We start from the raw sequence: 13873 nt of genomic DNA on the forward strand, positions 1-13873 counted from the left end.
CTCATACATCCACAGATAATTTATTACACTGATGCATAGTCAAAACTAAATCAGCAAATATAAAATGAAAAGCAAAATTAGAATGCATGAAGAAAATAATTTGAATGTAAAGTTGTGAAATGCTTGGAAAGCTTCTGAACAAATTAGTGGAGACAAAACACTGGAATTTTTGGATGCCATGAAGGGTCAAAAAATAGCCTCTCTCTTATCCAGGTGGTTAGCTGAAGATTCGACATCATTGTTGAACCAAATCAAAACTTGTCTTTGTCTAACATCCCCACATGGCCAATTCTCCACAGAAGTCACTGGGTAATCATCAACAGCTAGAAAGTTAGCTGATTTTCCTTCTTTGCACTTCAAACTCAATTGTAATGTCTTAATCACACTGAGCCCAAACAATCAATGTGACGTCTGCAGGCTCACTATCAGAACACAATTGGTCCAGTGATTCATTAATTGGTTACATTTTCACAGTTCAGTTCTGATAGTCACTGTACTCTAAATGTTAATTCTGCTACCTCCCTGGCTGCTGCCAGATGAGTTTTGCCAGCAATTTGATTTGTGTTTCAGGTCTTCACTTAGCACGCCATCATCCAGTTTTACTTTATTGATCATCTTTAGTGGTTTATACAGTTTAATATACTATTGTTGGAAACAATATTTATCACATTCAACTTGATGCTATCTGTTCTGCCTGTGGATTAATTTTGTATCCAATGGGTGTCTCCATTTTGGAAGGTTCATTTAAATTGACAGGCTAGAAGCATATCTTAAATAATTTGCAATCTGATTTGAGATATGCCATTGCAGATAAGTGTTGTTTGAAAGTACTATTCAGTACAGTTAGATGTAATGTTCTTGCCTTTTAATACTCAGTATATACTGTGACCCATTGTAGAACAATTATTTGCAAGTTCAGCACACATTTCTTTATTTGGCCATTTGTTTACAAGCAACCGAGAGAAACATCAAATAAAACCTAAAACAATATGGTTCGAGAAGATTATTTATATAAAATTTTAGAAGCTTAGTAAAATCACACTATCATTCAAAGTCTAAAGCTAAATAAAATATATCCCCATTTAGTTATCTACATTCTACTGCCTCTGGAAATCAACCAGTCATAATGCAATGCATTTCATCTCTTCAAACTCACTATATACAATGCATTTCCACTCCAGGTGAAACTGTCCAGTTAATTGTTAGATATTAAATGCAAATATGCACTACAGTTCACTGTTAATATAGCAGCATTTTATCCATTCAACTGCTGTGGCTATTTCCTCTTATTTGAAAGAAGAGCAGGCTGATGTGGTTGACAAATAGCCTGAACAGTGAAGGATAATATGGTAAATACTACAAATAGTAACACAAAACAGATACAATATGGACAAATTATTTGCTACAAACATTTGTAGGAGAGAATGAAACAACTGCCATGTAGATAGACATTGCAAAATCCAGTCTTTAAAGTAATGCAACAGCAATGTGCACTGTACAGAAGCACAAATACTTAGGCCACATTTACAATACAGTATCTATTAAAACCTGCACAAACTTTTTTGCTGCAATGCCACAGACCAAATACATTGCAATTCCTGTTAGTTGTATACGATTATGATTTGCTATGCGTTTGCAATTTTTGATGTACAAGCCTTGCTGTTTTGAAAGCTACAGCAGACTGAATAGAATATAACAGCTTTGCATAGTCTAAAGCTTGTTACAATTACTATTCTCACAACACTAAAACACTGCCATGCATTAGGTCTTTATATCTTGACGATATGCTTTTTCTCTGCTGAGTGTTTGACAGTAATATGAATTTGCATGTCCAGAATTGAGGAGAATCTCTATTATCATGGTATGTCTTCCAGTTCACCTTTAGCCCAGTTAAAACTGCTCATTCAACCATCACAAAAGTGCTATTTGCTAATAACGGTGCTTCATTTCTGTCTTCTACTGTATAAAAATGTTTAGCTGCTGACATCATCATTTGGGTCTGCAGTTTCCAACATCTGCCCGTCTGATGGTTTTCGGACACTCCAAATCCTGACCGTTTGGTCACTGTAAGAAATATTTAGGTTTGGAAAAAAAAAACACTTGTTAAAAATGAGAGATTTTATACTCAAGGGTTTTGTTGCCCATAAAATTATCAATAAAATATAATAGTAAAGACTGGTTGTAAAGAATTCTGGAGTAATGTTTGGTACTCACTCTGATGCAGTAAAGACATGGGTAGAATTAGTACAGATGGCATTTATGGGGCTGTCATGCCCTCTCATCTCCCCAAGTGGTGCAAAGTTGTCCACATTCCAAAGTTTAAGGATGCCACCTCTGCAGCCACTGAGCAGAACTGACCGGCCTGGTAAAATCCCCAAGGCACATACCCAGTCCTTATGAGCATTTGGTACTTGCTAGAAAACAAAATCATATCAAAATCTTGGATTTAAAACTATGAACAGACACAGGCTTGAAGGTATTCACATAAGAAAGAAATCATATCAGTCTTCATATTTTAGACTCTGCTATTTTAAACAAAAAAATCTCTTCCTACTCCAAGCATAAGGAACTTTAAAATTAAAGATAATCTAAACGCCTTTTCATCACTAACTCCTGGTCATATCTAAAAATGCAGGGAACCCCAAATTTTTAAGATCACCTATTTCAGTCTCATTCTTACACTGCTCCGTTTTGGGATTTATAAATCCCACTTTCAACAGCATAACTTTAATCTCTTTCCCATCTGCACCCCCTCCCCCCACCCATTCTCAAACTGACAATGTAGAATTAATGAGTCTATCCCTTTCTCAGTTCAATCTTCTCACAATTTAAGTACCTCTTCTTGGATCAATGGTCAAGAATATAGCCTGTGAAATTTGGAGCTGTTGATCCCCTGCTCTCAAAACTAGCATCACAAGCTTCGAAGAATTCTTCTTTATTTCACCTTCCCCACTCAACTTCTACACAATTTCTAACCTGCAGTCCCGCAGTCCCTCAATCCACTCATTTCACCGCCAGTGACAATATTTAAATAAGCTAGTCCTGCTTTCTGGGACCATATTGTCTCTGCACTTTTACGTTACTTTTGACACCTTTGGTATATGAATCTGACCCTCCTGCTGTCCTTGACACACTGCTGCCTGAAAGCACGACATTAGTACAAGTTATGATTTGTATGCTATTTTTGTAAATTAATGTGCTTTATATGAAGGGTTGCATAGTTTGTTTATAAAACAATGGCATAAATATCCAAGAGCTTCTTTTATATATTAACGTGACAAATTACACATACATAAATCAGGGGAAGTTAACTGCACTTGCTCAGACATTGAGGGGGAGTTGCAAATGTATTGAAATTCCACCAAAACAAAGAAAAAAGCCAAAATATTCAAACACATGCTGAGTTTTATAAAGGATACAGGCTCAGATGCACCAATTACCACAAGAACAGCAATAACAACCCATTAAAGACTGTCCACTTACCCACGGGTGCTTTTTATGACCAAACTTCAGAGTTTGGCTTGTCCTGGATGCCTCCATGGTAGGAAATCAGCTAGGAACCCACTCAGCAGAGGATTAACATTGGAGGTCAACACTTGTCCTCTTTATACAGCAATTGCTGCTGTGCTCCAGTAATTAAAATGTTTATAGTTCCCAAAGCCACTTTGACAGTTACTGAGAGAAGGTAACTAAGTTAGAGAGTAAGATGCCACACTGAAAATGTACTGGCATGCATCTTTCAGGCTATGCCTGATCTGACTCTCCTGAGACTTGAAGATCTGGGCCACTGTTTTCTTTCAAGTCTTGAAAATTTCAAAAGTGGCAATACTTCTAGAAATTTAAATGAAAATTAATCTAGAAACAAAGTCCAGTTTGAACATCAAACCTCCAGTACATTTACAACCCCACACTTACCCTCCCCAAAAATTGTTGGGCCTTCACCCCACACCTATTAACGGACAATCAATATTGAGGCATTCCTCAAACATGGTACATCAAACTTGTATTTACATCCTGTAAAATATCAATGTATGTCAATATTTGGAGTCTGACCTAAGCAGGTGAAGGACGGATTTTAGAGGTGACTTACAGTACACTGAAGCAGGTTTTGAGAAAAGTTTCGCAAGTAGCAAAAATAACAAAAAGATACACTAATATCACAATAAGTATCAAAATTTTGGATTAAGACAGGTGAAGAACTCTTCACAGGTTTCATCCGTGTCTACGACAAGAATCAGAATCACATTCTACAGAGATTGAACAGCAGGGAGAGAAAGGATTTGAGCCTGCAGCAACAGAAAAATTAAGTCATTAAGCAATTTGCAATCAAAAACAAGATTTTTGAAGTTGATGCGTAAGGGGACAGTGATCTAATGTATAGGAGGTATATAGCTGCGCAGAATATTGGGTGTAACAGGATGTGGAGTGTGAAGACTGAAGAACGTTTACTGATGAAGGTGCTCAATTTCAGCAAAGATAGCACAAAAAAAGCAGAGCCGACAGATTAAAAAAGGCATGAACAAGGAATTAGCAGTAGTTGGGGTGGTGGGGGGGGGGGGGGGTGGTGGTGGTGGTGTGGAAGAATGAAGCTAAAATCTATTTTGCAGATAGAAGTAGGCATTTCTTTTTCCAATAATCAATTAGATGTTGGCTTTGAAGCTAAGCTCAGAGTCCAACAAGGATTTGAACCAGATGGGTAAGCTTGAAACATGAATTTAGGAGGGGAGATATAAAAAGGGCTGAAGTTTTTTTTTCCTTTATTCATTCATGGGATGAGGGCGTCACTGGCTAGGCAGCATTTACTGCCCATCCCTAATTGCCCAGAGCTTTGAGTCAACCACATTGCTGTGGGTCTGGAGTCACATGTAGGCCAGAGCAGGTAAAGATGGCAGTTTCCTTCCCTAAAGGACATTAGCGAGCCAGATAGGTTTTTTCGACAATTAACAATGGATTCATGGCAATCTTTAGACGTTTAATTCCAGATATTTATTGAATTCAAATTCCACCATCTACCATTGCGGGATTCGAACCCAGGTCCCCAGAACGTTTTCTGGGTCTTTGGATTAACAGTCCACGAGGCCATCGCCTCCCCTAGTCGCAATCAAACATACTGAACTGAAATGTTAAGCCATAAAATGTTCTGTTTTATCTATGCATTGTATCAAATAGGCCCTAAGGAAAACAACAGAGGAGGAGGGACAAAGCTGGATATAACCAAAACATAAATTGACAGGAATATTTCAGATTTTAATGGCAGTTGGGAGGAGCAGACTATTTAAAACTAAAGCTCTTCAAAGTAGCAGAGTAATTATCAGTTGTAAAAGGGGAGTAAACAACTATTTTAGCAAATATATTGAAAAAGGAAATATTTGCAGTAGTACAGAATGAACAGGACAGTTGGACTACATAGATAGCTCTTTTACACAGGCATGATTAAGTGAATATCCTCTTTCTGATTCTATGTATTATACCAAATAGGGGCCACTGAGTGAACAGAAGCCAAGTCAACAGAACAGCTAAGGAACACAAAGTGATGTCATAGAAGATATGAGTCAGTTGAGGGTCATAAGAAAGTAAAGTTTTGAGATAAGAAGTAAGATAGAACAATTCCAAACATTTCTCCATTTGTTGAATTCCATTTAGCCCTGACATCAACTTACTGCTGTGAATTCATACCTGGAGTAGTTCTTGCTGCACCATGTCCCATTTTTTAATCCCATTATCTCTGGATCCACTAAACAGGCTGTCACCCAGGATTGTGAGCGATTCAATGCCATCATAATGAGGTGGCTCAAAGTTGTAGGTAGGGCCTACAGTCCCTATAGCACCTTCTGTTACATCAAACATCTAAATGGAACAAGGTAAAAGAATGGAAAAACTTGTATTTAAGCTGTAACATGTACTTTTTGTTTTGCTTGTACACAGGTTGTAAAGCATGAAATACTTATTAAATAATTCATGATAGTCAAAGAGGGATTGACGATTTAAATGGCTGAATTTAAGACTAGTATAATTTCAGAAACAAGCACATCCTAAAGAAGTTACTAAAGAGATTACAGTCTTTATTTACGACATTTGATTTTGTGCCTCCCCTCCTTTCACATCTTCTAGGAAGTGTGTCTTCAATGGCAGCTTTCACACCAGTCAGAAGGTTTAGTGTTCAAGCATCTCTCCAAGAGACTGTCTTGGTGAATGGAGTGTTGACACAGACTGGGATACCAAAGTGTATCAGATGTGTATGACATCCCGCAACGCCTTCTCATCATTTATATTGTGGGAACATGATTCTGCTTCGAGAATGCCTCAAACACCTTGACTGATTAGATCATTATGGTCACAAATCCCTGAAAGTTACACTCTACAATCTGCCAGAGGGATATGCAGTGATTCAAAATGGCTTACTACTTTGCTCCACATGTAATGAGACACTGTTAGGACTCCTATATGTTATAACCTGCATTTATAATATTGTTTTAAAAAATTGCTGTTGGGCTTTAGTTTTGATGTGGAGGTGCCAGTGTTTGATTGGAGTGGACAAAATTAGAAGTCACACGATACCAGGTTATAGTCCAACAGGTTTATTTGGAATCACAAGCTTTCGGAGCGCTGCTCTGTCATCAGGTGAAGTGAGACTTTGGGCTTTAATTTGAAGAAGTTGGATATTCTTAGTGAGTTGAACTTAAAAAAAAAAGTTCAGATTCTCAAGGAACAAGTATAATATAAAATGTTTTAATAGGCCTCAAAATGCAGAATTAATTTATATTTTAATGTTTTATAATGCTGTTATAAATATCAAACTACTTCAAAACAAAACCATTAAATTTAAAGCAATCATGCACCTTGCAACACTAGGCTCATCAAAAGGAAACGGCAACAGATTAATATACATTTTGCTGTGAATACTTTATTTTGCACAATGAAAATATTACCTTTATGTAGTGATCTTTGGACCCGGTAATAATGAGATCTTGTCCATTTGCTGTTTGATCAACGGTAAGGCACATAACTGGTCCTAAATGACCAGTCAACTTTCCAGTGGATTGAAACCTTGAAAATGGAAATTCGTTAGCCAATTACTGTTAATACATATACTTGTTCAAAAATATTTTTATTAACAATATTCACATTCGCTTTTCTCTGGTAAATACTAATTTATCACAAAACACTCATCCCAGTTTTGAATATTTTACATTAAATAAAAAGGTTGCATTTGCCACCACAACAGCAGGGGACACACCCACTGTCCAATAAAATGCTTTTTCGAACATTCAATCCAATCTGTCCCACTTGATACCTCCTTGGCTGGTGCAGTCCTTACCCCTCACTGCCTTGTTCTGCTCACCAGGCCTCTCTTGCACTGTTCATCACGAGCAAGGGATCAGAGCAATGAATGTATGGGAGGCAATGAGGAGTTGAGAAAAAGGGGGTTGTGATCAGGCAGTGAACAAGAATCATATGGGTGCCATATCATATTAATATTAATAACATCAGTAGCACAGATGTCCTGTCCTATTGTGCGGCAGAAGATAGTGATATTAAAATTGGTATTTTTGTGGTAAACCAAATTAAAACAATGATAGGATTTAGATATTTGCTGTACATTAATGGATTTTAGTTCATAGAATAGAGTTCATAGCATCCCTATAGTCTTTCGGCCCAACAAATCCACACTAACCCTCAGAGCATCCCACCCAAACACATTCCCCTAATCTACACATCCCTGAACACTACGGGCAATTTAGCATGGCCAATCCACCTCGCCTGCACATCCTTGGACTGTGGGAGGAAACCGGAGCACCCGGAGGAAACCCACGCAGACACAGGGAGAATGCGCAAACTCCACACAGTCGCCAGAGCCTGGAATTGAACCCGGGTCCCTGGTGCTGTGAGGCAGCAGTGCTAACCACTGAGCCACTTGCCGCACCAGACCCATTTTTTGGATTTCTTATTGACCTGCATCAGCTCATTAAGTGCTTACTTGAGCCAGAGAGATTAAATTTGACTTGATGACAATAAATTACTTTTCCATTAACTCAACAGGTTCCTGTAAATTGAAGTTTGCTATCAGACAACGACGTGGTGGAAACTAAATACTGAAATTAATTCTCATTTTTGTCAGTTTTAACGAGTGCCAGATGAAAAGATTGAACAGTAAGCTTCTTTTCTCAAAAATTCCCAAGTTCCATATTAGTTTACAAATTCTCAAAATTTATGCTTATTAATAACATCAATAGCACAGATGTCCTGTCCTATTGTGGTGGCAGAAGATTTAAGCAAGCTAAGTCAACAGAAAGTCAACATTTTTCACTCAAAATACCTTTTGAGATCCCACATTCGCACAGAATTACCCGAGGCAGCATAGAGAAACATGCCAGTTGAGTTCAGTGCAATTTGGTTTATCTGATTTTCTCCAGGAGGGATAGTAACTGTTCTATTTTTTGTACTTGCACAAGCATCCCCCATTGATACCTGGCCAGATGATCTGAAAGACAAATTAAGTTCCCATGCTGTATTATACTGTTATCTTTCATAGCTACAATCTTACCTTAATGCTAAATGCAAATTTCTTCATAGAACAAAATGTTGAGGGATCTCCCCACTGAGGCTTTGCACATTCAAAAGTTCCAAATACACTCACTTATAAATCAAATAACTCATGTGAATTGCTATCTGTGGATACTGAGCACGCAACATATTTATTTAGTAGAGATAATAGATTTGTTCAGGACATCAGGCGGGTTCACAACTACAAAATGAATGTCCTCCACAGGTAACCTCCAGTTCACAGGCAATATAAGGGTTTTTTTTTTTTAAAATGTAACCACAAGAGCTAGTCAGACAGTCATGGAGATATACAGCACAGAAACAGACCCTCAGTCCAACTTATCCATGGCAACCAGATATCCTAAATAAATCTAGTCCCATTTGCCAGCATTTGGCCCATAGCCCTCAAAATCCTTCCTATTCATACCCCCATCCAGATGCCTTTTAAATGTTGTAATCATACCAGCCTCCACCACTTCCTCTGGCAGCTCATTCCATATATGCATGAAAAAGTTGCCCCATAGGTCCCTTTTAAATCTTTCTCCTCTCACCTTAAACCTATGCCCTCTAATTCTGGACACTCTCAGCCTCTGACACTCCAGGGAAAATAGCCCCAGTCTATTCAGACTCTCCTTATAGCTCAAACCCTTCAATCCTGGCAACATCCTGTAAATCTTTTCTGAACACTCAAGTTTCACAACATCCTTCCTATAACACGGAGGCCAGAATTGCACCCAGTACTACAATAGTGGCCTAACCAATGTCCTGTACAGCTGCAACATGACCTCCCAACTCCTATACTCAAAGCACTGACCAATAAAAGCAAGCATACCAAACATCATCTTCCCTAGCCTATCTACCTGCAACTCTACTTTCAAGGAATTATGAATCTGCACTCTAAGGTCTCTTTGTTCAGCAACACTCCCCAGGACCTTACCATTAAGTACATAAGTCCTTGCCTTTCCAAAATGCAGCACCTCCCTTTATTTAAATTAAACTCCATCTGCCACCCCTTGGCCCATTTGATGAAGATCCCATTGTGTTCTTGAAGTAACCTTCTTCGCTGTCCATTACACCTCCAAATTTTGGTGTCGTCTGCAAAGTTACTCACCATACCTCCTGTGTTCACATCCAAATAATTTATAAAGATGTCAAAAAGCACTCACGAAAAGTAGAAAAACCAAAAGAACTGCGGATGCTGGAAATCAGAAACAAAAAAACAGAAACTGAGGGAAAAACTGAGCAGGTCTGGCAGCATCTGTGGAGAGAAGTTAGAGTTAACATTTTGAGTCCATTGACCCTTCTTTGGAAAAGTTCTGAAGAGGGCTCACTTGACCCAAAACATTAACCCTGATTCTTCCGCATAAATACTGCCAGACCTACTGAGTTTTTCCAAATAATATGGATGATTACTTTCTAAAATGTTGATATCAAATACCATTATAACACAGAAATCTCAACTTAAATTCCAACCAAGAAACTATAAAGCATTTTTTGAACTGCAATTCCATTCTAGAATATAATCCCAAATCATCAAAATAGATACTTACGTCAGTGTTCGAATGCATTTAGCAGAGTCTCGGATATCCCACACCTTAATGTAAGATGTGGAAACAGAAAATACCAAACTGGAATAACTGCAGTATTTAACAGATACCACATTATTGGGATGTCCACCAAGGGACATAATCTCTTGCCCAGTAACAAGGTTCCATACTTTACAAGTGCGATCTGTCAAAAAGTTTACAGAAAGAAATAATACAGTTAGCCTGCTATCTGTTTCGTATCAAGGTCATGAATTACAGTATAGCTGTTCTCCCACTCTTCGCATCCCCCACCACCCTTTGTCTGCAAGATTAGCAAATTGATTGCAGAAACCTAAAGCAAATTCTCCTTTCAAGTCACAAAAGGAGTACAGAAAATCAAGCACAACAGCAAAATACCACAGATTCTGGAAACGCTCAACAGATCAGACAGCATCTTGGAGACAGAAACAGGGTAAATATTTCATATGTTTTCATGGTCAAAGACTTGAAACATTAATTCTGTCTCTCCCCATAACCATTGCATGAATAGCTAAGTATTTTCTGTTTTTAAAACATATCAATTAATACATTCTCTGCTTGCTTCTTTGTACACACAAAGAACAGTCAGATTCAGGATCAATAAGCAAGACCCTGCTACACACACGAGTGCTGCAAGTTTGATCTCAACAGAAATACTTAAAGAAATAGTGAAGATTATGTTTAACAAATCAAAATCATATTATTGGTATAGAATCATCAGTTCATTCACTACCTTCAACATTCACTCTCTTCACCACTGATACACAGTGGCAATAGCGTGGACTATTTACAAACTGCAGTGTATCAACCCCTCCCCAGGTTCCTTTGACTGCATCTATTAAACACACAACCTCTACCACCGAGTAGGACAAGGATGGAAGATGGATGGATACACCACCACCTGCAAGTTCCCCTTCAAGTCACACATCATACTGACTTGGAACTTGCTGTGTCTTCACTAATTGGACCAAAATCCTGGAACTCCCTTCCTAACAGCAATGGGTCTACCAACAGGTACATATCATGCAAATTTAATGTTTGGCTACACTTAGCTGTGTCTTTGGCCAGATAACGGAGTTATGGAATAGCTGCCTGCTTATGCAATTGATGACTGTGCATAATTTTGCACAGCCAAATCATTTCCTGCCCCAGAGATCACATCTTAAAAAGACATACAATATTGTTAGGGGCAGATGCAGAAAGGTCATTTCCTCTTGAAGCAGAGGGCATAATCTCAGAGTAAGGGATCACACATTTAGGAGAGTTGAGGAAGAATTTCTTCTGAGGGTAGTGGAATTCTTTACCACTGAGGATAGTCAAGAGCTGACAGACAGATTTTTAATCAAAGGGTAAAAGGGGAGAAAGCAGGAAAGTGGAATTGAGGATCATCAGATCAGCCACTATATCTCAGAGTGGCAATCGGAGGAAGAGCACAAGACACTGTGATTTAGTGGGCAAGGTCAATGACCATGGCAGGGCTGAGGTCTCGGCCAACTGTTAGAGGACAGTTTGCAGGTTTTTTTGAGGAACCTGTTCCTTTGGATACCTGGTGCTTAAAAGCAGTTTTTAAACTGGCAGATCCTAGCTCTGTTGCATTATCAGGTATCTTGAACACTGGATGAATCACTTAATTTATATCACGCTCCCAAGGTGTAATTTTTGAGCCTGATTTAAATAGTAATCAAAAATCCCATTTCACAAGGGAAGAGTACCTCTGGGCCAGATTATCCCGTGCCATGAAAATGATGGCAGGTACAGTATGAATTCTATGGTCTTTAATCTTTAATGCACATAACCTTCTTTGATCTGTCATGAGGGAAATAACACCGAGGGCTCTGAATTTTGTGCAATCTATTTTCTCCCAAAGCTTGAAGAAAACTCTCACCTTTTGCTCCAGTGAAAAGGAGATCATCTGTTGCATCCAGACACAGCACTGCTTTGTTGTGTCCTTCAGCTATATGATTGCAGTAAAGGGGTGCACTCCTGCTGCCTTTTGAACTGGGAAACAGGTTAATTATTCCCCTGTGAAAGAATAGGAATAATATTGGTTGACTAACAATAAAATATTTAACTAGATAATTACAGGACAAACAGGATAGACGAAGGGAAAAAACTGCACTGCTTACATTTATTTTTAATTGATGAAAGAAATGGTCTTGGACTGCACTATATTATCCATTAGGGTCAGGTTTTGAAATTAGTTCTAGTGTCCTGCAACACTGCAAACATGACAACTAATGATTAAAATTTATATTACTGAAGGTCAAACAATTGCTTTTCTAATTTCTAAATTTTCTGCCAAAATATAAGATTTTACATATATGGATAGGCCTGAATTCTGAGGGTAAAAATTAAGAAGCATGACCAAATACTCCTCACTACCTCTTTGCTACCCTTTCACTGAATTGATTGACATGCGATGATCAATAATGATAAAAATCTAAATCAATGCCAATTTATTTCCTCATCCTCCCCTCACCTTCTTAGTTTTGTTAGAAAGGATGTTAAGATAGAAGTTCATGAGTGGGAAAAGCTTTTAAGCAAACACCTGTCAATTCACTAGCATAGCACTTTTACTTATCTTGTTGTAGATTAGTGATGGCTAAGTGGTAAGTAAGTCAAAATGACATGCCTGAGAAGTGGCTAGCCATTCTACCAAAATAACAAATGATAATATTTTCAAATTATGTATAGACACAATCTTAAAGCAACAGCGATAAGGAAATTAAGCCAAAAACCACTGGTGCAGGCAGGGCGACTCTTCGGAGCAAATCATCTTCACACTTAAGCATTGTATATTTTGAACTGAACGTTTTTTGAGAACACGCTCATAGTTTCACTAGATTTTTTTTACGCTTTTTAGAAAGGGGCTAGCGTATTTTTCTTTCCCAGTATTAAAATTCATCAATAAAAACATGCACTGCAAATAATGATTTCAGCATAGACTTTTACTAAGAGAAAAGCTTCAACACCTTAAAAAAAAGGGGAAGAGAAAAGGTTATTCTTCAGCCACCAAAGCTTTCTGGTAATTATTCAGCACACAAACACAGCAAACATAAAATTAGCAAGCATCAAAAGCAGGATAATCATCTAAATAAAACAAGCAATAAAACCAGATTTTTAAAAAAAAACTAAATCAAAAACACAACTCCAAGAACTCCCAGAAGCATTTCAGTACATTCCAGTTAGTCCCAATAAGTGGCAATTGAGAGGCACCATGAGCATGCAGGAAATATTAGAAGCAATGAACACCACAACAGAATGTGCTGAATGGTGAGCAACAAGTTATACAGTGTACCTTTGTACCTCCGAAAGAGAGGAATCACTTTCATCTGACCTACAAAAAACAGTGATGGAATTGTGAAGACTCAGGAAATATCTGATTAAAGTCTGTATGATAACTAAAATGTAGCAGTTGGGCTGGTAGGATTAGTACTCTTAAAAGATACTTGGAAGCAAAACTATTTTAGAAACACTAAAATATCCATCCTTCGTTAAAACATTTACTTCATTTTAATTGCAACAGAGTTTAATACCTATAGATCTAAGATCCAAGGGAGTGAGAAGAAGAAATCAGGAGAGGAAAGAACTAAGAAAAAAGTCAAAAACTGTCTTATCAGAGTTGCATTATCTTTACTGTTTTTTGTAGCTGTGCAAATATGCAATGAAACTCTTGACAGTTTGCCATAATTACATTTTTCTAATGTATATTAATGTACTGGAGATTTCTTTTGGGACAGCATGACAACTTTTACAGCTTTACT

General features: G+C 37.9%; 1 protein-coding gene across 5 annotated transcripts in view; it reads right to left on the minus strand.

Annotated features, from left to right (window-relative positions):
• Positions 1 to 906: 906 nt before the first annotated feature.
• LOC109933577 (kinesin-like protein KIF21A) overlaps positions 907 to 13873 on the minus strand; it is a 133896-nt gene continuing 120929 nt past the window's right edge. For 3 of the 5 annotated variants that reach the window (XM_048610118.1, XM_048610116.1, XM_048610117.1), the window contains 8 exons: positions 13408 to 13446; positions 11995 to 12131; positions 10095 to 10275; positions 8318 to 8482; positions 6930 to 7047; positions 5677 to 5847; positions 2215 to 2414; positions 907 to 2064 (listed from right to left, as the gene is read on the minus strand). In XM_048610118.1, coding sequence (XP_048466075.1) covers positions 1974 to 2064; positions 2215 to 2414; positions 5677 to 5847; positions 6930 to 7047; positions 8318 to 8482; positions 10095 to 10275; positions 11995 to 12131; positions 13408 to 13446 — 1102 coding nt within the window. In that variant the 3' untranslated portion in view covers positions 907 to 1973. Of the gene's footprint in view, positions 2065 to 2214; positions 2415 to 5676; positions 5848 to 6929; positions 7048 to 8317; positions 8483 to 10094; positions 10276 to 11994; positions 12132 to 12264; positions 12329 to 13407; positions 13447 to 13873 lie in introns of those variants that run through there. The other 2 variants (XM_048610119.1, XM_048610120.1) reach the window with 2 other exon arrangements.

Source organism: Rhincodon typus, chromosome 22 (genome assembly GCF_021869965.1).
Source record: "Rhincodon typus isolate 14 chromosome 22, sRhiTyp1.1, whole genome shotgun sequence".
Classification (NCBI taxonomy): domain Eukaryota; kingdom Metazoa; phylum Chordata; class Chondrichthyes; order Orectolobiformes; family Rhincodontidae; genus Rhincodon; species Rhincodon typus.